This window comes from Electrona antarctica (genome assembly GCF_951216825.1).
Source record: "Electrona antarctica genome assembly, chromosome: 2".
NCBI lineage: Eukaryota > Metazoa > Chordata > Actinopteri > Myctophiformes > Myctophidae > Electrona > Electrona antarctica.
Window position 1 is genome coordinate 60,632,738 of NC_136807.1, and position 25,283 is coordinate 60,658,020.

At 45.1% G+C, this 25,283-nt stretch overlaps 2 protein-coding genes across 2 annotated transcripts in view; one reads left to right on the forward strand and one right to left on the reverse strand.

The window, feature by feature from the left end:
- Positions 1-25,283, reverse strand: part of LOC306943732 (uncharacterized protein) — a 699,978-nt gene that overhangs the window by 50,833 nt on the left and 623,862 nt on the right. The gene's annotated exons all lie outside the window — the stretch shown is intronic.
- LOC306943914 (threonine--tRNA ligase 2, cytoplasmic-like) lies at positions 18,603-20,702 on the forward strand (the record flags this gene model as incomplete). The annotated part of the gene is made up of 1 exon (XM_079530448.1): positions 18,603-20,702. The coding sequence occupies one exon, from the start codon at positions 18,603-18,605 to the stop codon at positions 20,700-20,702; it is 2,100 nt and encodes a 699-aa protein (XP_079386574.1).

Here is a 25,283-nt window from a genome sequence, read left to right on the forward strand (position 1 = left end):
TATAGAGTCATTTGTGATGTGCCACACACAGTAAAGCAGGCAATGGCATCACCTGACTCTAAGTTATGGGCAAGAGCTATGGATGAGGAAATTGAATCACTAAAGGAAAATGACACGTTTACCCTGACTAAACTGCCAGAAGGAAAATAAATAGTGGGAGGTAGATGGGTGTATGCTTTAAAAACAAATGCAGATGAATCTAAACAATTCAAGGCACGTTATGTAGCCAAAGGTTTCAATCAAAAACCAGGTCTGGATTATGGAGAGACTTTTTCACCAACGGCAAGCCAGACTAGTGTGAGGGTATTGATGCAAAAGGCAGCACAAGAGAATATGATCTTACACCAAATGGACGTCAAAACGGCCTATTTGCATGCACCAATAGATTTTGAGATTTACATGAGACAACCAGAGGGATATGAAGTTACATCTGAGAATGGGGACATGCTGGTGTGTAAACTAAATAAATCTTTGTATGGTTTAAAACAATCAGGGAGAAATTGGAACAAGATGTTGCATGATTTTTTAACTACAAATTAATTTATTCAGAACCCAGTTGATTATTGTATTTACACAAGGGAAATGAAGGATCAAAAGGTATTAATTTTATTTTGGGTCGATGATATAATAATTGCAGCAAGTGATGACAATGTGATGATTGATGTCAAAGAAATGCTTACAGCAAAATCCAGAATGAAAGACTTAGGCAAATTGAAACATTTCATTGGTATTGATTTTGAACAAGGTGAACATTGTGTGACTATGTCACAAAAGAAATATGTTGACAAAATATTGACTAGATTTGACATGGAGGACTGCAAGCCAAGAACAACACCCTGTGAGGCAAAGCTGAACTACACTGACAGCAGTGAGTCATTGGGGGATGTGAGAAAATACAGGGAAGTTGTGGGTAGTCTAATATACTTGACTACTTGTACCAGGCCAGATCTGAGTTTTGTAGTGGGAAAACTTTCACAATATTTTTCTAAACCAACAGAAGAGCAGTGGATCACAGTGAAACATGTGCTGAGATATCTGAAGGGAACCAGGGAAAAATCCTTATTCTATAGGAAATGTGAGGAACTAGGCTTGATAGCATATAGTGATGCAAACTGGGCAGAAGATGCAAGTGACAGACGTAGCACTAGTGGTTATTGTGTCAGCCTAAACCCAGAGGGCCCTTTGATTTCATGGAGGTCTAAAAAGCAATACACCGTAGCACTTTCAACTTGTGAAGCTGAGTACATGGCTTTAGCGGCAACTCTACAAGAGTGTTTGTATTTGATTCAATTGTTACAATGTATTGATGGATTTCTTTACATGCAGCCAAAGATTTACGAGGACAATCAAGGTACAATAGCGTTAGCTAAAAATCCTGTACAGAGACAGAGGTCAAAACATATTGACATAAGATACCACTTTGTAAGATCAACTGTCAATGATGGTAAAGTGATTCTCGAGTATTGTCCAACTGAACAAATGGTTGCCGATGTTATGACAAAACCAGCCAGGCTGTGTCAATTGAGGAATTTTGAGGGTTTCATGTTTGGAGAATAACATACAGTCCAAGGTTTTTTTTGTTTCTCTTTGGAGAATAACATTTTTGTTGTGTTATTTCTTTGTGTACCAATTCACGATCAAGTGGGGCTGTTGGAATGTATGATCATTAATTGCCTGTGTATATATATATATATCACTGTATGTATATTTGTATCTATACCTTTAAGAGCACGTGACCTGATACCGGTCACGTGATCGTGTGATCTGTGTATATAAGGAAGTGAAAATAAACACACTGCTCTCAGCCATTGTCTAAGAAGCAACAGTATAGCTGTCTCTCTGAGTTTCTTTGTTTGTCCTCCGTCATGTTTCAGGCTAGCTTTGAGTTATTGTTGGTTTGACGCGATGCGCTAGCTTTCAGAGGAAGTAGAACAAGAGACTAAAGAAAAAGAGAAGAAGCAGAAAAAAGACAAGGCCGAAGCCCTCCAGCTTGCCATGATGAACGCTGTCACTAAGCTGTCAACAGACAAAGAAGAAAACGACAACAAAAATTACAACAGGAGACGTGGAAGGAACCAATATGACGACCGACCGGATGTTGCTTCAATTGCGGCTGCCCAGATTATTGGAGATTAGACTGCCCACAGCCAAGAAGACACAGAGGAAGAGGTCGTGACTATGACCACATGCAGAGAGGGGTCAGTAGTGGCTATTACGACGAACGCAATCAAGTCTACCATTCATCCGAGGGAGTCAACAGAGGCCAGAGAGATGAAGAAGACTATGGGCACCGGCTGGCAGGGGGTGGTGGACAGTAGAACTGGGGCCGATGAGGGACTGCACTTCCAGAATGAGGCTACAATCACCGGTCCAGGTTATGCCCATCTACACACCTAAAATGACACAAACATGCACACACAAAACATTGCAATGCACAACACTACACTTAGAATATACACAGTTGACCGAGTGCATTACATTTAGAGCAAAATAACTGGCAGAACTACAAGCTCACAATGTGTTGCATCAAGACTCATGATTTTGAGCTTGTAGATCGACTATTTTCAAATTACCAAATATAATAGGACATATAGGTTTGAAGTGGTTAAAATAGGTTATGTTTGTAAATTGAAATTGTAAAGAAGATACTTTGTGTGTCACATGAGTAGATTTTCTGGACCATGTTGGATGAACAAACTGCAGATGTTCATTTATCATGTCTAGAACCTTTCATGTGCACATACTGTATAAAATCTAGTGGAGTAGAAATAAAAGTACAAATTTAAAATACTCAAGTACAGTAAGAGAAAATGCAAATTAATTGTTTAGCAGATGTCAAAGAGCATAGCATTATCAACAAATATGCCAAAGGGTCCAGTGACTTTTACAGATGTTGGAGGTGCAAGTATGAAGTATTGTTGATTACACTGTGAGGAGCGGTGTGACTGATAGCATAATGCGCAATGCTGTCTTTCACTGCCTTCACACTCGTGCACCTAACAATCCAGTTGAATGTTTGTTCATGACTGCGAATTGGCTCCACTAACCCCACACGCACGCACACACACACACACACACACACACACACACACACACACACACACACACACACACACACACACACACAATTAGGAACTAGTAAAGTAACTAGTTTTTTTAGAGCAGTAACTATAACTAGTAGTGTATGTCATTGTGCACTTGTGACCCGGGCCGATTAAAGTCACATTAAACAATGAATTATATCACAACTCATGAGTAACACAGTAATAATATTAAAGTGCACTGAAAAAGTGCGAGGACATGTTTACTGTGAGACCCAATTAGTTTTTGTATATCCAACTTGCTTTTGAGAGGTGCAAGGCCTCGATTACACTCTGAATTACATCAGAAGAAGGACGTTTGTTTGTTATACCAGGTAAAGAGCAATTCAATATGTCCACCAGGAATGACTGAGACCAACACAGCAGGTTAAAGTGGTGACAAACCATGTAAAGCGTAATTTATTTATCTATACAGGGGGCACTATATATGGCCGACTAAAATACAATATCTAAAGTTAAAACCCTAATCCTAAAAGCCATGTCGCAGCGCAGTCCTAATATTAATGCATGTTCGCCAACCTTAATCCTGTCGGTTTTTTTTCCAGTCGGCAGGAATGCCCATACTCGTCGAAAACAATCGTACTGATCCGAACTGATAACTGCGGTCTTTTCCATTGATAACAGTCGAAACGGGTGTACTATAACTGGGTAACGTAGCAAGGTACTGCGTGGATAGTTACTTACACACAACCCAGGGGGTTAGCCTGGGTCCTGTTGTACGAGGTGTGCAGTACTCGCTCAAGCCAGCCCTCTCTGTGGCTGGTATGGTTCTGTCTCTCCGTCTCGTCTCCGATCTCCTCTCCAGGAGCAAATTCCTCAGAGACGCTGCTGTCTCCATAGCTCCAATTATAGCCCACATAACAAATGTATCTATTAGCCAATGCTATGTCCCAAAGGAACTAAAATTGGCGCGAGTAATCCCCCTATATAAAAAAGGAAGCAAATTAGATACTGGTAACTACCGCCCTGTATCCATCCTGAGTTCCACATCTAAGGTCATGGAGAGATTAATTTATGAACAGATCAACAGCTACCTAGATGAACGCAATCTGCTGTTCGAGTTCCAGTCTGGATTCAGAACATCCCACTCCACTGACACCTGCCTATTGTACCTAAACGACTACATCAAGCGTGAGGTAGATTCGGGCAAGTACTGTGGCATGGTCATGCTGGACCTCCAAAAAGCGTTTGACACTGTTAACCACTCAATCCTACTTGACAAACTGGAGGTGATAGGATTCGATAGTACATCAGTACGCTGGATGAAATCCTACCTTGAGGGAAGAGAACAAATGGTGGACATGAATGGAACCTTGTCCTCCCCCCTCTCAGTGAACTGTGGGGTGCCCCAAGGAAGCATACTAGGGCCATTATTATTTGTATTATATATTAACGACATGAGTGCTGCCTGTAATTGTAAATTGTTCCTGTTTGCAGACGACTCAGCACTCCTGATTTCGGGAGAACACAAAACACAGGTTGAGGAGGCACTCAGCTCAGAACTCACTAATATCCGAACTTGGCTTACAGATAACAAACTCTCATTGCATCTAGGTAAGACAGAATCCATTCTTTTTGGGTCCAACCATTCCCTTAATAGGGTAAATGTAAAGGATTTTAAGGTCAGTATTGATGATGTAGTAATCTCTAGTAAAGAAGAGGTTACGTATCTGGGCTGTATCCTGGACAATAAACTGACGGGTGATGGTATGGCAACAAGAGCGATCAAAAGAGTAAATCAAAGAACAAGATTCTTGGGCAGAATCTCCTCCTATGTTAACAAGACGGCTCTCAGGACACTAACTGGAGCCCTTATTCAGCCCTTATTTGACTATGCATGCACCTCCTGGTTTTCCAACATCTCAATGTCACAAAAAAATAAGATCCAGACCTCCCAAAACAAACTAATCAGACTTTTGCTAGGACTAGGGACCATGACCCACCTCTGTGCAACACAATTTGATAGCATAGGTTGGCTCAGTGTTGAAGACAGAGTTAATCAACGAAAAATGGGACTAGCATCGTGCGTGCGTGTGCGTGCGTGCGTGCATGCAGGGCTGTGTGATGCGTAGTGCAGTAGAACTGTAGTAGTGCTTGTAGTTAGTGCATGTTGTGCATGCTGCTCCTGCTTGCTACTCTGCTTTCAGCTACTGCCGCCGGCTAGCCCTCCTCGCGGAGGGTGAAAAGAGGAGCCGAGTGCGTAAGTCTCCTCCTGCTGGTACAAAGCCGCTCCACCGCCAAGACTTCTGCAGTGCCTCCTCGTGGCCACACACGGTAACTGGGTAGGGGATCTCGGTGGTTGGCGCCGTCAGCTATGGGCAAATAGCATGGGCAGATGGGGCTCATAGCCGTGGAAGGCAACCCATCTAGGAGAAGGACACTCTGAACTAAAACCAGGACTGCGAGGAGTTGCGCCCCACAGTCCTTAATTAGCATTGTAAAGCCAACCATGAAGAACACAGTCATCCCAAATCCTATACTTCCAGCGGCGGGAGTCCGCAGGAACATCGCAGAGGACGGTGGCGCTGATCCTCCTCCCGGAGGACACCATGATGATAGGACCTTAAACCCGCAAGGGAGGGCCCTGTCCGATCACAGCACCCCGTCCAATGCACTCTTGCGTTGTCGGAGACCATTTGTAATGGGAACCTTCAACGCATGCACAGTGAGAGAAGAAGCAAGATTGGTGGAGCTAGCACACTGTGCTGAGAAGCGTGGAGTGGAGATCCTGGGGATCCAAGAACACAGAGTACACACTGAAGAGCAGATCGTGTACCGCAGAGTGGAGAGATGCACGCTCATCACTTCATCTGCGTGGCGAAACGAGGCCCAGGCTGCAACAGGGGGTGTAGGGCTAATGCTGGGTTCTCTGGCACGTAAGGCTCTCCATCGGGTTTACCACCATACCGATAGGATCCTCATCGCAGAGTTCTCAGGCAACCCAGTAACAACAATCATAGTCGTGTACTCACCCACCAACGTGGCACCATATGTGGAAGTGGAGAAGTTCTATGAGGACCTTGCAACAGCTGTCCGAGACGTCCCAGCACAAAACTTCCTGGCAATCCTGGGGGACTTCAATGCAAGGCTCGGTCCAGAGGACGTACCCTTCCCATACCACGACTCTACCAACCGCAATGGCACACACCTCAACGCCCTCCTCATGGAACACCAGCTCCTGGCAGCGAACACCATGTTCCAGAAAAGAACAGGCAAGAGATGGACCTTCCGAGACCGAGCCACAGGTACTGTACGTCAGCTGGACTACATACTTGTGAGGCGAAAGTGGAGGAGCTCCATCTTGAATGCTGAATCGTTCAGCACTTTCAGCTCTGTGGGCTCTGACCACCGCGTGGTCTCCATGAGTGTGCGACTGAGCCTCAGGGTCCCCAAGCCAAGCCCCAAGATCCGGCACGACTGGAAGGCATTCGCAGCCGACCCATGCCTGCAAGCCAGGTACACGGAGGAGGTTAGGAGGTGCTTTCGGCAGCTGGACAAGTTAGCTGAGCCCAGCAGCGAATACGAGAGATTCGTTATTGCGAATGAGGAGGCGACCAGGCTGTGCTGCACGCAGCAGGGTGGAGGAAGCACGGCTCAACTTTGAGCGTGAACCAAACGTGGAGAGACGTGTTGTACTGAATGAAGCCAAGCAGTTTCTCTTCAGTACATACGACACCATAAAAGGAGAGGAACTGATGGAGAGCGTACAAAGAGTGCAGGCAGCGCATGGTGAACGGCAATATGGGGAGGCCTGGAGAGTCATCAATGAGTTGACTGGGCGGAAGAGAGCTAAGGAGGGACAGGTGGAGGGACACAGCCCAGAGGACAGGGTTGGAGTTGAGGAGGATGTGCCGGCAATCCTCCAGGGCCTGGACATCGAAGATGGTCCCTTCACGACCAGTGAGCTTTCCAAGGCGAAATCCACAGTGAGGGAGGGCAAGAGTGCTGGGCCAGATGGCATACCCCCAGAGGTCCTAAAGAACTGTGACCTTGATGACCTCACCCTGGAGTTTTGCAACCTGGCACTAATGAACAACAAACAGCCTGAAATATGGTCTCTGTCTAACATCATTCCAGTGCCTAAAGCAGGGGACCTCTCAAAGCCAGACAACTACCGAGGCATCAGCCTAACTTGTATCACTGCAAAGGTTTACAACAGAATGATACTAAACAGGATACGGCATGCCATCGACCCTCTCCTGAGGGAGAACCAAAATGGCTTCAGAGAGGGGAGAACTACCGTAGCACAGATCTTGGCACTGAGGAGAATGATTGAGGAGGTGAAGAAGGATAACTTGACTGCTGTACTCTGCTTCATCGACTTCAAAAACGCATTTGACTCGATTCACAGAGGCACAATGGTGAAGATCCTTAAGGCCTACGGTGTCCCTCCCAACTTGCTCCGGGCAATAGAGACCATGTATGCAGGAACAAGGGCCAAGGTGGTGACCCCAGATGGCAACAGCGAGGAGTTTGAAATCCGGGCTGGGGTAATGCAGGGGGATACCCTAGCCCCCTTCTTAGCCCCCTTCATAGCCCCCATCATAGTCCTGGACTATGCACTCAGGAAAGCCATCAGTGGACGAGAGCAGGATCTTGGCTCCACCCTAACACCAAGGAGGTCGAGACGACAACCCAAAGTAGTCCTGACAGACCTGGACTATGCGGATGACATCAGCCTGCTCTCCGACAACGTGGAACAAGCTCAGGAACTCCTGAATAGAGTAGAGCTGGAGGGTGCCAATGTTGGCCTTAGGATAAATGCCAAGAAAACTGAGGTTATCACCTATAACATCTCACCGGAACATCCACCTCTCACAACAACAGGAGGCACTGTGCTGAAGGAAGTCAAGGACTTCAAGTACCTGGGCTCATGGGTCAACTCAACCGAGAAAGATCTGAAAGTGAGGAAGGCACTTGCATGGAGGGCCCTGAATGGCATGACCAGTGTATGGAACTCCAATCTCCCCCGACAAATCAAACTCAGCTTCTTCTACGCAACAGTGGAGTCTAGGAGTTCTCCTATACGGCAGTGAATGCTGGACCCTGAAGCCAACCCTGCAGAAGTCCCTTGACGGGTGCTACACCAGAATGCTGTGTGCAGTACTTAACATCAGCAAGACTGTACATGTTACTAACAAGACTCTGTATGAGGGATTACCAAGGGTGAGCCAGAAAATAGCAGCCAGGAGAATGAGACTAGCAGGACACTGCCAAAGGCATCAAGAACTGCCAGCCAGCAAACTGGTGCTCTGGGAACCAACACACGGGCATCGATCACGAGGACGTCCCACGCTAACATATGTGGATGTACTCAAGAGCGATGCAGGAGCGCAAAGTACCAACGAACTGGCCAGATGTATGGAGAACCGGGATGACTGGAAACGATGATGGAGGGCTCGTCTGAGGACGACCTAGAGAGATTCAAGATAATAAATGCAGCTCTGCCATCCATGCCCACAGTGCCTATTTACTTGACTGATTACCTCAAAAAGGTGAGCAACTCCCACAGCCATAATACTAGAGGGAGCGTAAATAATGATCTGGTGCCACCCATTTTCAGAACAAATATGGGTAAATTCACAGCACTGCCACTCAAGTGTGGAATGCCCCGCCCCCTTCCCTCAAAACAAGCAGATCACTGGTTTCCTTTAAAAAGGGTCTGAAAACTCACCTGTCACTGTCATCAGGTCAAAGGGAGAGAGGGTCATTGTCCCCCCCCCCCCCTTTATGTTTATTAATGTATTTCTATTCCAACCTGTACATGTAGATTTAATGTGTTTGAGAAACGTATTGTTTGTTGTCACTGTTGTCATTGTGAATGAATGCTTGGGACCCGAATGGAAACAAGACCGCAAGGTCTTTCTTCGGTGCTGTCCTTTTGGACCAATGCTGTGCTTGACTGTACCCTGTACTGTTTGCATTTTTTTGTCTAATAAAATTATCAATCAATCAATCAATCAATCAATCAATCAATCAATCCAACGGCCACGGTCAAGTTCCCTCTCAACTTGACAGTCATCGTGTAACCGTTGTTCCTCTCTGTACCTCGGCTTGTCTCCGTTCCTCTCGCGCTCCGATAGCCCCACTGAGCTCTGCTTCCCACCCGTTCTTCTCCTCTGACAGTTCGCTCCTTATAACTGTCACCTGTCCATTCAATGTTCATAAGCCCGCCCCCACAATCATCAGCGCGGCTGGCATATACCAACTAGGTAGGGGGATGTTCAAGAGCTAAGCATTAAGCAACACATTGGTTTCTCCCGGACATCATCATACATGATTATACAACAAAACATAAGGGAACTCCTATGCAAAAAACAAAAAGAAAAACAGCCTTCTGACACACGTCACATACTTAAAGGGATAGTTCAGATTTTTTTTAACTTAAGTTGTATGAAATACTTGCCATTAATATAGTGGTTGCAACTGTATTAATTTATTGCCCGAGTCCTGTGGTGGGAGTTCTGCTCTGGTTTTGGTGAAATATCAAGTAGTTCCGGTCATTTTGTGGGGGGCACTGGGGGCCACGCAGTAAAAGTAAATTAATCCACAAAACTAACGTCATTTGTATTGTTGATCTATTTCTAAAATATTAGTGCAACTTCCGTTCTTTTTTTTACCCCTCTATCACACGGAACTATTTTTTAGGCTACGCCCAAAAAATAGTTCCATGTGATAGAGGGGTCAAAGTTGAGGCATAAGCTGCGGTGTGAAAGTGTTTGAAACTAGATAAGATACCGGTACAACCTGTATTGTTAGAAGGATGCATTCCAGATAATGTAAAGAGTGCAATCCTGTAATTGCAATGGTACAGCACAGTACAGTATAACATGATGTACACGAACATGCGTGCACAATGCACACACGCAAGCAACAGCCATGTGCCATGGCAACAATGTGCAGCACAGCACGCAGTCCGGGAGCAGAAGGCTGATTTTTGTCTGAACGTGGTTTCGTCAGTAAAAGTTTTTTTCTCAACTGATTCTTGTAGCTTGGGGTCACCTCTTAATAATTCAAGAGGGTGCCCAGTGATATCCCTTGGGGATTTTTAGTTATTAACCCCTTAATCCCCTAAACACAAAAAATCCACCCAAAATAGAGTTTTATGGCATTTCATGCAAAATACTTGGTCTAAATGCATCAAATTTGCTTTCTACAGTGTTTATGAAAGTGGATATACACAACGTATTTGATTTATGATGAATGCATTATTAATTAATGCTTATTAACCCCTTCATGCCCGAAAATCCCCAAATTCCATAAAATATATCTTTTGAGATTGTATGCACACTAATCATGTCAACTTTGCTTTCTACAATCTGTATTAGTGAAACTGTGGCATATTTCTTTTCAGGTGGTGGCATATTAACCCTTTCAGGTCATCTATCGAGCATCTTGCACCAAACATTGCCCACAAAAGTAGTTATGAGATTTCATGCAACGATACTATCAAATCCAATACAATGTACTATTTAATAAAATAAAGATGTATCCATATGGTCATGTTCAATGTTTTGAATTGACAGAGTACTTTAACCCCATTAAATAATAGGCTACAGGTCTATAGAACACAAATATTATTCCACCGAAATTAATAAAGCTGAATAAAGTAGCATTTTGTAAATCATTACAGCTATGAATATGATCACTTCATTGCTGTAGGCTACAGATTACAACCACAATTTATACATGTTACAACTTTTTTCCTGCTATGCTATGCCTTGATGATTTTATTATACAGTATGGGCCTACAGTAGGTTCACTATTAGCTGAAAGTGGGCTTTCTGGTGTTTTGTCAGATGTTTTTGCCAAGTTTGTTTAATAGGAAAGAAGTTCCTTCAGAATGTGCGTGCGTGCCTTGTAGTTGATGGCTGAGCTAGTGCTACAGAGTGGGATCGTAGCTGGACCAGAGGCAGAGGAACTGATGAGAGCCTTGAGTCAGATTGCAATAGCTGATGTCATACATCTAGATCAGGGGTTCTCAACGTTTTTGGCCGGGGACCCCCGGAAATGCTTTGGCAATGTCTCGGGACCCCCGCCCCGCCCCCTCCCGACCCCCAATATAAATTGACTGCTACAATAACCTTAAACCATTTTGGGCGGGAACCCCTTTTGGTGTTGTAAGCATTGTTATAATTTAGCTATTGAAAAATAGCAGATCTACAAGCTCATAGCGCGCCACTCGGTGGCGCGCTACGAGCTTGTAGGTCTGCTATTTTTGAAAAACCGTGATTTTTTTTGAAAATAATTTGGGGACCCCCTAAAATAATTTGGCGACCCCCCGAGGGGTCGCGACCCACGGGTTGAGAACCCCTGATCTAGATGACTGACTTCTCCATCTTCTGATGTTATGGCCTCTACTACCTGAAAAGCTACCTCCACATGTCCAAAGTTATTTTTATGTGACACCACCCATTGCTGGAGGATGGAGTGGTCGGTGGACCAACCAGTTCATATAACCTCCATGAGGTTCGGCCACAGTGCAGGATGTAATATTTGAATAACATTGAAGCAAGAGACCCTGAAGACCTTGGCCCTGAGTTGTCACATCTGCTCCAAGATTGAATCAGACATGAAAGATATGGAAGAGGGAAGAGGAGGACAGAGATACTGCAAAGTCTTCTCCCATGTCTGATTTCCACACTCTCCTCATGTTGTGCTATAGGCATTCCAAGTGCCATTTGGACCTTCAGGGCCTGTTCCGTTAAGGAAACTATGGAGGAAACTAGACTACTATTCTGGGAGAAAAGAACCTACAGGTAGCTGCTCTACCACCAACACATCAATCATTAATTGAGAATGTTAAGAGCCCACTTTTAAGCAGCTTTGTGGCAAAATGTCGATGGGCATCTTCCACCAGCATGGGACCCAGAGTAGTTTGGATGGAAAAAGAGATCTATCAGGCCACTGAGCCCTACCAATCTACCTAAAGATTACAAATCTACCCCAGATGACATTTGTGCAATTAAAAGGTGTGGCTCGCTGTAAGTAAGAGTGAAAACCTGTGTATATGGTTTGTCATGCACATAATGTTCTGTTGATGTTTTAGTGTAGAATGTTCACGGATAAGCCTGAAAGAGTTAATTCATAGGAAAGGGGATGTGGTGGACATGACTTCCAAATAACAATTTATTATTATTGTATTTTATGGTATTTTCCTGTTTTGCATGAAGGGGCTAATATAAAAAAATGCCCTGTTCTGAAATCAAATATACATGTACATATCCACATTCATGAATAAACACTCTAGAAAGCAAATTTGATGCATTTAGAACACCAAAGATATATGTTATGGGATTTTATGCATTAATTAATAATACATTCATCATCAATCAAATACATTGTGCATATACACATTCATAAACACTGTAAAAAGCAAATTTGATGCATTTAGACACAGTTTTTTTTGCATGAAATGCCTTAAAACTCTATTTTGGGTGGATTTTTAGTGTTTATGGCATTAAGGGGTTAATAACTAAAAATGCCCAAGCGATATCACCGGGCACCCTCTTGAATTCTTAAGAGGTGACCCCAAGCTACAATAATCAGTTGAGAAAAAAACTTTTACTGACGAAACCACGTTCACCCCCACGGCTCCCAAGACTTAGAGGTCTTGCACTCCAGTTTGTTGCTCTCTCTCTCTCTCTCTCTCTCTCTCTCTCTTAAGGTGGCCTTACACTAGCCGATAATCGGGCATTTTTGACGCTCGGGGGGTGCCCGACTCAATCGGGCACCCCCCGCGCGCGATCGGGATCGGCCCGATCAACATCAAGAATGTTTGATATTTGCTCGGCCCCCGCTCCGATTATCCTGTAGTGTGTGGTGCTGTCAGATTTCAAATGCCCGATTATCGGCTAGTGTAAGGCCACCTTTAGTGCTACCTAATTCGGTAGAATGCACAGATCAACACTTTATAATATTCACATACCAGTACACTCACCTTTTTATCATTCTCCAACTGACCATTTATTTAATTGCACAGAATAATCTGATCACTTTGGAAATGAACTTAGAATGTTTTGTTGTCATCCGATTACTTACTTTAAAAAGGTTTACAATTGTATGCTCTTGTGTGTAAAGTCATTTTCTATGAGGTTTTTGGCAAATTCCTTTAAGTTCACTCCACATTTATAACACCTCCCCTTTAAGAGCCTGCAATGTTGTTTGTTAATGGTTCAATTTTTTTTGACACTACGCTTACCCCCATTGCCGTTGATTAATGGCAATTGCGCTTTTATAGTAGTTTTGATCGATCAAGCCATAATGCTACTTACGTTAGCCGGTTAGCTAGCTATGTTGTTAGCACAGCACTTGATCGCCCATCTTAGATCATCGTCGCCATAATAATCCATTCTATTTAAATCGCCTGTATCTCCTATTCCTTGTCCGAGATGGCATTTTGGTCAAAACAACGTTTCTTTGACGGCACAGAGCCGGTGATGTGGAGCTCTCCAGTGCACCGGTTTGGATTCAGCGTCCTAGGTTAATACTACTTCCGGTAGACTGGAAATGTGGCTTTTCAAAATAACAGCTCGACTGGAAAAAATGCTGGCGTGAATTAGATCCTAATTTTTCAATAAATGCTAGCGCTGTAAGGGTTAATTGCCTGTGTCAGTTTGTTTATGTGTGTGGAGATAGGGAAAGTAAAATACACTTTTCTGCGTGAAAATGCGTGAAAATGCGCGTGCACGAGGCGCGTGCACGTGCATTTTGCGGCGCGTGCATTTTGCGGCGCGTGCTAATGCGCGCACCCCCTGCTAAACATTCAGCACCTACTGTAAATATCTTCCCACGGCCATACAAGCAAGTCTTCTAGGCTACCGAAATACTCTATCACAGCTTATTTTACTTATTTGTCCTTTATGTATAGCTCCCAGGTGTAAATATAATGAGTGTTTATTTGTTTCATGGTTGTTTCTGCGTTTGTGTTGTGTTTTCCGACCGGCGGTCCGAATACAGCGACGGGCGGTCGTACTTAGCAACAGGCGGACCGGAGCGATGGACTGACGGGACCTAGCGACAGACGTAGTCGGCCGCTGGTAGGCCAATAAGGAGGGAGTTACAATTACAAAAGACACTTATTATCCTTATTAGTTGTTTATATACATTTATAAGGAATTTAACAAACATATTTATTAGCTGTTAAGATATTTATGAGACATTCATTACTGTTAATGGGTTATTTATAATACACTTATTAACCTTATTATTTGTTTATATACATTTGTAAGGAATTTTACAAACATTCCCAACCGTCCCGTAAAATACGGGAACGTACCGTATTTGGCAACGAAAATACCTGTCTCCTAGTGAACTGATACAGGACGCACTGTGTCCTGTATGTGGGGCTTGTGGAAGAATGACAGTGCGTTATGGTGATTCTCAGTCACTCGCTCACATGCGGACACACAGTCACACACACATACACACACACACAAGCAGAAGGGGCAGCTATCTGAGCTATGGGAACAGGAGCAAGACATGGAACCTGGTGTCTAGAAAGGCGCTAGGCACAGCTCATTGGTAAGTACTCTTCATAGGCATGCAGCAGAGCCAATCACTATGCAGTATCGTATCTTAGAAACCATTTCACCCCGTGCATCTCCGGTCCACAACATTGACAACAAACACAAATGGATGCTGTTGACAGCCAAAAATCTTATCTACCTCAGAGTCAGAAAGTTCTAGTAGTGAGACACAGTATAACTAAAAAAGAAGAAGTGCAGAGCTGAGTGGTGGGGGTCCCACGACGCTCTAACGGAAGGAGTCCCCACGGGGAGAATCCTCTCCAGGAAAGTCCTCACAACAGACGCCAGGCTGTCAGGCTGGGGTGCCACGCTTCAGGGTATAGAGCGTCGCAGTCCCGCCTCCTACCCTGGACCAGGAAATGAAACCCAATGCATTTTCCTCATAGACATTTCTTAAAGTATTTATTTAAAGACGGTTACGCCGCGGACAAAGCCAACTCGAGTCGTGACAACTCATGACAACACAAACAATATTTTCGACCAAACAAATAATTAGAAAGAAGAAAAAAACGGCAGGTTACAACACTTTTTTTGTTGTTTTTCTTCTTTGTAATTATTTGTTTGGTCCAAAATATTGTTTGTGTTGTCATGAGTTGTCACGACTCGAGTTGGCTTTGTCCGCGGCGTAACCGTCTTTAAATAAATACTTTAAGAAATGTCTATGAGGAAAATGCATTAGGTTTCATTTCCTGGTCCAGGGTAGGAGGCGGGACTGCGACGCTCTATAGTGGCCAGCAGAAATTAAATGAAATGAAATGAAATGAAATGAAATCTATATTTACCCAGGGTATCTGGGCTAAGCTCAAGAACTTGTTTCCAGCCAGGCCCTGCTCATAGAACACATTTCATCGTAGTGGTTGATGCCTTGTTCAAGGGCATTTCAGCGGTGGTCATTTTAACGTGTCGGACGGCTGATTCGAACTGGGAACCTTCCGGTATCTAGACCGCGCCGCTATCCGTTCGGCCACCGCTGCCAGAGTGTGGGACCAGAGTCACGTGTCTTTCCACATCAACTACCTGGAGCTGCTGGCGGTGTTGCTGGCGCTACACCACTCCAAATGCTACGTCAAAGGTTCCCACGTTCTTGTAAGCTCAGACAACACAACGACGGTATGTTATATCATCAAGCAGGGCGGACTAAGGTCCGTGCATGCTCTGGCAAAGCAACTGGTGCTGTGGTGCGACGAGCACCTCCTCTTGATCAAGGCACGCCACGTCCCAGGGCTCCTGAATGCAGGTAGCGGACCTGCTGTCCAGGGGACCACTCCAGTACACGGACTGGTCTCTTCACCCACAACTATGGGACAGGTTCAGGACAGGTTCGGGACCCCAGTGGCAGACCTCTTTGCCACAGAGGAGAACAGTAAGTGTCACCTGTTCTTCTCCATCAGAGGAACGGCAACGCTAGGCATGGACGCCCTGGGCCACGAATGGACCCTCAACCTGATCAAGCCAACCCTGGACAGGGTCAGGACTTAACGGTTGTCTCCTAACGGTTGGGCCTACTCCTCGTAGGCCCAGCCTGGGGCTCCTGGAGGTCAGAAATAGCTCCTCTCCTATACAACCGGCCGTGGCAGCTCCCATTCAGACGGGACCTGCTCACACAGGTGGGGCTCGACATATTTCTTCCAGACCCAGAGGCCCTGAACCTCTGGCCCGTGAGAGGATGAACCTCCATGACGAGGGCCTACCCGCAAATGTGGTTGCCACAATTCAGGGTGCTAGAGCCCCATCCACCAGGAAGGTGTATGACATAGCATGGAAGGTCTTTGAGTGGTGGTGCGCTGGTCGGCCTGGCCAGGTCGTGCCTTTCCAGGCCTCAAAGAGGGAGGTCTTGACCTTGAGACCTTGACCTTCCCACTTCTACACCCTTGCTTTTAATTGATTTATTTGCCATATTGGTATTGACAATAAGGCTCTGAGTGAGGACACCCTCATAAGGCGGTTTATGAAGGGTGCGCGGAAACCCCACCCGGTGACCCGGTCTCTGGTCCCACCGTGGGACTTCTCCATGGTTCTAAGGGCCTTCTCTGAGACCCCATTTGAACTAGAGACAGTGGGTCTGAAGGCCTTGTCCCTGAAGGTCATCCTATTGGTGGCCCTCAAGACGGCTAAACGTGTCAGTGATTTACAGGCTCTCTTTGTGAGCCCAGACTACACAGTGTTTAATGAGGACAAGACATGGGTCACGGTTAAGCCTAACCCAGCTTTTGTTCCGAAGAACTCCAATGCCACCGTTGTGCCGGTGGACCTGAGGTCAGGCCCATACGGGTGTACATGGCCAGAACGGGTTCCTTCAGAAAATGAAGCCAGCCAGCTATTTGTGGCAATGGGCACAAAAGCCAAAGGGAAGCCAGTGACAAAGGTCAGACTGTCCCAGTGGATTGTGGAAGCCATTCAATTGGCTTACTCCAGCAGATGTATTTTGCCACGTGTTGGGTTGAGGCCTCACTCCACCCGTAGTGTGGCGGCATCTTGGGCCCTATACAAGTGTATTTCGGTGCAGTATGTCTGTTTGGCGGCGAACTGGTCGTCACGATCACCTTTGCGAGGTCCTATAACCTGGACGTTACAGAGCCCTCGGTGGCTCATGCAGTCCTGCAAGTTGCTGAGGAGCGTGGGAATCGCCCTCAGGCCCCCTGGTCCTTGCCCAGAGGGCCGGGTTACTTAAGGGGGTTGGGCCAGAATGGTCGAAACAGAGCTTATAAGGCAACTTAGGTTGTCAGCTCCTTGCATATGAGTGGGGCCCCTGGGTCAGGGCCTCAACCTCTGACCCTTTCTCCACTAGGCCGGGGGCCTGAGTTGGCAGGTTGATAGTCCTGTGGGCGTGTTCACTGTTCAAGGACGGGAACAGCCCTAGGAGTTGGTCTCTCATGATAACGAAGCTGCCATATCGGCATGCCATATTGGTATTGACAATAAGGCTCTGAGTGAGGACACCCTCATAAGGTGGTTTATGAAGGGTGTACTCCTAATGCGTATTCATGAGAAAACTGTTCCTTAAAATAACTGGTTATTTAAGTAACACTTGCGAGTGAATATGCCAGTTGCCCTTATCGCTTGTGATAGCAGAAGAAAAAGATAACTGAATGGCACGTGTAGGCGTGGCCCCGCTATATACCCAGGTGCTGGGTGTGTGCCACGTCATCACTCACACAGCAAGACCTTGAAATATGGTCTTGTGAGTGTATAAAGATGTTTTCTGTCTGGATTAGCATCAGAGATGCTCCTCCTAATGCGTATTCACTTGTAAATGTTACTTAAAGGGACACTTCACCCTGCAAAACAATATGTTAATGACGTACGTTTAGAAGATTTAGAACACTTTCCTGGGGGTCTTTATGTGTGTAATATGTGGTTTTAGAAATGTTATATTTAAGCCCAGTGTCTCTGATGTCCTCGGCACTGGGCTCACTTCCTTCCTGGACTACAATTCCCATAATGCTTTGGTGGACTGCTCCTCCTTGTGGATAGGGGAGGGCTGTCTCACTGAGACAACATGGAGTACAGGAAGTAAGTGAGCCCAGTGTCCATGACATCAGAGACACTGGGCTCACTGCCGAGTTTAAATATGCCGTGTGGAACATGCTCTCGGTGATGTTTGTGTAGTGATGCACCAACTGTCTGATTGTCGCCAGTCTATGACATCAGTACTATGACATCAATACTATGATGTCAGTGGTGTGATGTCAGGCATGTCCATATATGGGTAAATATTTGTCCAACTGTGTTTTATTTTGTGGCATTCACTGGTGCTTTCATTTTGTAATGTGTTTGGGTAAAGCTGAGAAGCATATACAATTTAATGATGATTAATGATGTCATTATTGAGTCAATTATTACTTGATTGGTAGATGTGGGGATTGAGTCAGTCAGTCAGAACAACATTATGGCGTGTCGCAGTGAAGGAGAGAGACAGTGATATGTGATGACGATGTTATGCTATTATTATTAATGATAATGTTATTGCAGGATGGTTGCCATGGTAACCGGTCCTGTTAGGACGCTCGTGACCGTTCTGTTCAGATGTAAAGTGCGCGGGACGCTGCTGCACATGCACAGAGCCTACAGCCAGTTGCAGGTATCTTCTGTTGTGTCTGATCGCCTGCGGCTCTTCGAGTCTCTCAGGGAGAAACGGGCCGACGAGACGAGAGGCGGAGCTACAGAGAGGCCCCTCAGCATCCGATTGGCCGATGGCAGGACGGTAGAGGGCCGAGCTGGCGTGACCACGCCCCTCCTCGTGGCGCAGAGCACGTGGGTGAAAGGAGCACTGGTGAGCAGAGTGAACGGCGAACTGTGTGATCTCCTGCGCCCCCTAGAGGGAGACTGCGAACTGCAGCTTCTGGACTTCAACACAATTGAGGGCAAACAGGCGTTGTGGAGGACGGCGGGGTGCGTGCTGGGAGGCGTGCTGGAGGCGTCGCTGGGCGCCGAGCTGTGCAGGGAGGGAGTGATGGAGTCCGGCCTCTACTGTGACCATATGCTGGACAACAGCACTGTCTCTCTGGCGGAGCTGGAGGACAGATGTAAGGAGGCTGCATCCCTCAGACCTGTCCTCTCCACTGTGGAGCTCCAGACGCACGACGTCAAGCAGCTGTTCCCGAGCAACAAGCTGAGACGTCAGCTCATTGGAGAGCAGGGGACTGGGCCCAGTGTGACAGTGTACAGATGTGGAGACAGTGTAGGAGTGTGTAATGGACCTCTTCTTCCTCACACCGGCCTCGTCAAGGTCTTCAAAATGTTACAGGTGTCTCCCGTGACATTAGCCAATCAGCCGCAGACGTTGGGCGTGATGCGCCTGCTGGGCGTGGCGTTTCCGGGCGAGCGGGAGAGGAAGGAGTGGGAGGAGCAGAAGGAGGAGGCGAGGAGGAGGGACCACAGGCGCATCGGCACGGAGCAGGATCTGTTCTTCTTCAACGACGTCAGTCCTGGAAGCTGCTTCTTTCTGCCCAAAGGAGCTCATATTTACAACACACTGACTGACCTGATGAAGAGTGAATATAAGAGGCGGGGCTTCCAGGAGGTCGTGACCCCGACCCTGTACAGGAAGGCATTGTGGGAGCGTTCAGGTCACTGGGAGCATTACTGCGACGACATGTTCACCGTGGCAAGCCAGGACAGTCACACATACGCCCTGAAGCCAATGAACTGTCCTGCACACTGTGTGATGTTTGAGCAGGACGTGAGGTCGTGGAGGGAGCTTCCTCTCCGCTGGGCGGACTTCGGAGTTCTCCACAGGAACGAGCTGTCTGGAGCGCTGACCGGCCTCACTCGGGTCCGCAGGTTCTGTCAGGACGATGCACACATCTTTTGCACGCCAGAGCAGCTAGAAGAGGAGATATCTGGCTGTCTGGACTTTGTGAGGAGTGTGTACCAGACGTTTGGGTTCTCCTTCCACTGTCTGCTGTCCACGCGACCTACACCCTGTCTGGGGGAGGAGGAGCTCTGGAACACTGCCGAACGGCAGTTGGAGAGGAGTCTCCAGGCGTTTGGGGAACACTGGGAGTTGAATCCGGGAGACGGAGCCTTCTATGGGCCAAAGATTGACATCCAGATCAGCGACGCCATTGGTCGACAGCATCAGTGTGCCACCATCCAATTGGACTTCCAGCTGCCAATCAGATTTGATCTGCAGTATGTTGGACCAGATGGACAGAACCACAGACCGGTGATGATCCACAGAGCTGTACTGGGATCAGTGGAGAGGATGATCGCCATACTGGCCGAACACTTTGGAGGGAAATGGCCGCTGTGGTTATCTCCAGCGCAGGTGATGGTTCTTCCTGTAGGGGGTGACAGTGAGCCTTATGCCCAGCAGGTGGTCCGGGACTTCCGTGAAGCAGGCTTCATGGCCAGTGTGAATGAAGATCACGCCACCTTAAACCGGAAGATCCGCTCAGCCCAGTTGGCCCAGTACAACTACATACTGGTGGTCGGGGAGAAGGAGCGTGCGAGTGACACGCTGAGCGTTAGGAGCCGAGGAGGTCAGCAGCTGGGCAGGAGGAGCAGGGAGGAGGTGCTGGGAGCGCTCACACACCTCCGAGACTCCAGGAGCAACCGGGAGGACTTCTGACCGCGCGACCCCTGAACCCTTACCTCTTGTTCCTGTGTGGAACCTGACACTTCCACTCGACACGGTTCTGTGCCTCATTTTGAGCTATTGCATGTCACTGTAGTCATATCACACAGTGTATGAGGGAAAAAAATGTATCAAACAAAAATCGCTTGTATCTCAAAAATCACACCCGTGTGAACTGAGTGGTGTAAGGTTGATTCAGCTGGAGTTTTTGTCCGATGTGAGGTATTATATAAGGTAAGGTATTATATCAGCTCTGATCTGACGTAATGAAATCACACCTGGATGTGATTTCACAACTGGCTTTTTTTGTGCAGAGAAAATGACCACGGTTGCTACGGTCATCCAGTTCACCCGGGTGTGATTTAATTACGTCAGAAATTATTTTGACCATAGCAACCATGGTCATTTTTTTATGCACACAAAAGCCAGTTGTAGGAGTGGTTTACACCACTCAAAAATACAAGCGAAAAAAGGGCCTTTTTCACTCAAACAATAACTAAAAATCACACCTGTGTGAACTGAGTGGTGCAACTACACATTTATAAAGATTGATTATATAGAGATTGATTCACTCTGACGTGATATCTGTGATGTCAGTGACGTCACATACTAACCATAGCAACCATGCTCGTTTTTTTGGTACGAACAAACACGGGTACACGGGTACACGGGTACAAAGCCAGTTGTTGGAGTGGTTTGCACCACTCAAAAATACATCGCATGGATGCTACTGGGACGTATCCTCAGTGATGTTACCTGAGGTCAACAGGGTTTCGGGTCTACCAACATCATACCCCTCACTCAGGCGACCCAGCCAGGGTTGATCAAATCCCGGCAAAGTACTGTATGTACTGTATGTATGTAAGTATATGTACGTGCAGTGTGTCTGTATCAATACATTGCATACCGGGTTACGATTATAAACCAATAACCTATAGACAAATCCACAGAGGGGTGCCCTGGGCGTGGCCATTTTTAGGTGTATACCATTAACTGACTAGCTGCACCCATGGCCTACTGCTCCTCGGATTAATGCTCTGTAGGCCATTATTATTATTACTACATGCAGTTACGTAAGGCATAATATCTGGCTAGGTGGTCATTGTCGGGAGATAATTCACCGACAGGGAGTTTAACCACCTCCCTGAAGGTGAATTATATCCCGACAACGACCACCTAGCCAGATATTATCCCGCTTATTACATGGCTACCTAACATAAATTAATACATTGACCCAAAACACAACAAAAAAAGTATTCCATAAGTTTGCGCTGGCTGCGTCTGGTCAGCTGCAGTGCTGGAGCACTGTCGGAAAAACAAGGAAGTGAGTTGATCAAACAGAATACATTTTCGGGTACTGCTTCGTCTATTTCTCGCTCAAATTTTTTCGAAAACATTTTTGAGAGCAATGTTTAGCTGTAAATGACATTGTGTGTCACTAGTGTGTGTGTGTTTACATGGCTGTCATGTTGGAAACAGCAGTAAATCAAGCGGGGCGCAGCCGCGCAGCTGGTGCTCAGAGGGTTTGATTAGGCAGAGGTCTGTTATACATTCAACCAAGCCATGTAATAAATTCAGTTGAGTACCATCATCATGGGACATAGGCCCGACTTTACAGTAAGCTTCTACCATCATGATGGGTCATTATATTATAATATTTTTGTAGCATTGTACAAAAGAATGCATTGAGAAAGAAATGCTGCTATTTGTCCCAAAGTGATAGCTGATTTTTGTTTCAAAAAATCTTTTATACCCTGTATAAAATATAAAATGTATTATATACATTTTAAACGGTATAAAAGTTTTGTTAAACGACACAATGTGACATAGCTCTGTTTACAATGTAAACAGCTATGTAAACTTTACACAATGCCGTTCCCCCTCCAACTTACCCCATTTTCAACTGTATTTTGTTAGATTTTCACACTTGCTTTGGCATATTGCAAACATATGATTTATCATACCAATAAAGCTCATTTGAATTTAATTGGATAATAATAATACACTTTATTTGTACAGGTATGCTATAGTGTGTTTCATGACAGCAGCCCAGATTACTTTACATTAAAACATAGATAAACCACTTGAAGCGAAGAACAGTCATCAATGGCAGCAAACATATGAAATGGATCATTATTCACTGCCCGCTTCACGCTTCACGTTCAGAAGGGAATATCAAAACTCTTCATCGTGGTTAGCGAGACCAAACACTTTAGAAACTCATCTCTCAAGTTGAAAACTATAGAAATTATCCCTGAAAGTATAGTCTTAACATGAAAGTGGGTGGAAACGACTAGTGATTCATGTGAATGTCACTTACAGTAATGGTTGGCCACTATACTGTCAGTGAGAAATCATGAAAAAGCATTTCAACGTGATTTGTCCACACAAGATGTGAACAAACAGGCCACATCTCAGTTCTGTGCATAACATGTGTAATGTGATGACTCTTGAACTGTGGCTGGTAGCCTATTCCATCATGCTCTCTGTAAGAGGAGCTGTGTAGTATTGTCAATGTATGGTGTGATCTGTCTATGTATTGTGTATTTATTGTGCTGTGATTTCTTTGTATCCTGAATTCCATCTGTCTGTCTGTCTGTCTGTCTGTCTGTCTGTCTGTCTGTCTGTCTGTCTGTCTGTCTGTCTGTCTGTCTGTCTGTCTGTCTGTCTGTCTGTCTGCTAGCAATCAGTTCATTCATTGTGCAGGTCAATGTGGTCCAGGTCTTATTTCTCAGTATCCTCCACACTGTTCTTGACAAACTCGATGCATCTGCCCAATACGGTACTGTAGCCAATTCATATAGGCCTAAACATTGTATTGTCTTTGCTTGAACGTTGAATTACTTTGAAACTCCTGTGAATCCAGGAGGTATCTGCTGCTGAAATGATGAAATAGTTATAACATTATAACTATTAGGCTTACACCAATTATGTCACAACTTGTCAATCACGTTGAAAGTATTACAATGAAAGCTTTAGAAAGCAATAGCCTGCAATGATTATGATTGGAGTCCTTCATGTCCAACTGACAGGGGAAACTTCTACTGAACAAACACAAACTAAAATCATGGTGACTCTCACCATTGCTTTTCAATAAAAGTGAATTGATTATGTTGTAGGCCTGATCAAATTGTTATATTTAACCCCCCAAATTCAAATAACGTATCTGCTATTTTTAAGCCAATAAAAATGTGATTTGGTTATTAGTGTACTTGTTATTTGTATTATAATTTCTCAAGGGTGAAATGAACCATTGTGTAAATATCATCAGTTCATTCCTAGAACGTATGTGGACGTCTTGGGCACAAATTGTGTTAAAATGTAAAAATAAAATGAACTAAATATAGTCTTATGTATGACATAAATAGATTCAATGTATTCATGGTACGTGCACCAATATTTTACTTTGTTTTACATTTAAATTTGTATATGATTGATATGGCAATCCAGCCACTATACTTGAGATGACCCCAATTTAATCCTGTCACGGTCCAAGGCTATTGTGCAAGATGTATCTTTGCAGTGAGACATATGTAGCCGGAATTGTTGACTTATTGATGGCTCAAAGTGACATTGATGAAAATGAAAAATAAAACTGACTTTACGCATTGTGAGCTTGTAGATCGGCTATTTCAAATGGCCGAAATGTATATATGGCTGAAGTGGTTAATGTGCTTTGTATCAAAACATACAAAGTAACTAGTAACTAAAGCATGCTGCTTTGTTGTTGGTAAGTTCTTTAAACCCCCCAAACACAACAATGATGGCTGTTGTGTTTGACTCTGAGCTCTGTATTGAGACCCAGGTAAAAGCGGTCGTACAGTCCAGACACGTTTCCTTTGAGAATCATTTCTAGAATGTAATGCCCTCTGCCTCAAAGCTTGACATCATTGACGTCCTGTGTTCAGGGTTTGATGAACAATAGAACAAGTTGTTGCAAATGAGCCACCATCATTGGTGCAGATTGCTAATTCCACACAAAACAGTGGAAGCACACCTTTAATGATGATAATGTGGTCGTTCACAGGTGATCTAGCTAGTCAATACCTAATAGGTGGCCATTAGCACGTTTGGTCACAGCAGTTTCATACGCAAATACATTGAAATGACTAGCATGAATGGAACAACCACAAACTGCTGAATCTTTACATGCAGTTATGTGCATCAAATAAGCAGTAAGCCAATAAGCCAGTAAGCCATCTATATTCCTTGTTTTACTGTGACAGTTTGAACTGTGAGTAGGTCCTACTAGGGGTGTAACGATACATTTTAACAGCGATACGATACATATCACGATACATTTTAAACATTTCAAACCCACGCCTTGACATGAACACAGAGAATACACACATATTTCGATGTGTATTAAATTGAATAATGTCTTATAAACATCAATAATATGCTATAGCAGGACTTTGAGACTTTTAAGTAAAGTGGCAACATTCTTTAATGGTTAATAGCAGTTGTATAATTGTATACTATATATTATTATATAGTAGTATATATACTATATATAAGACATTATTCCATTTAATACACATTGGTTATAATGCATTATAACACAGACATTACAGC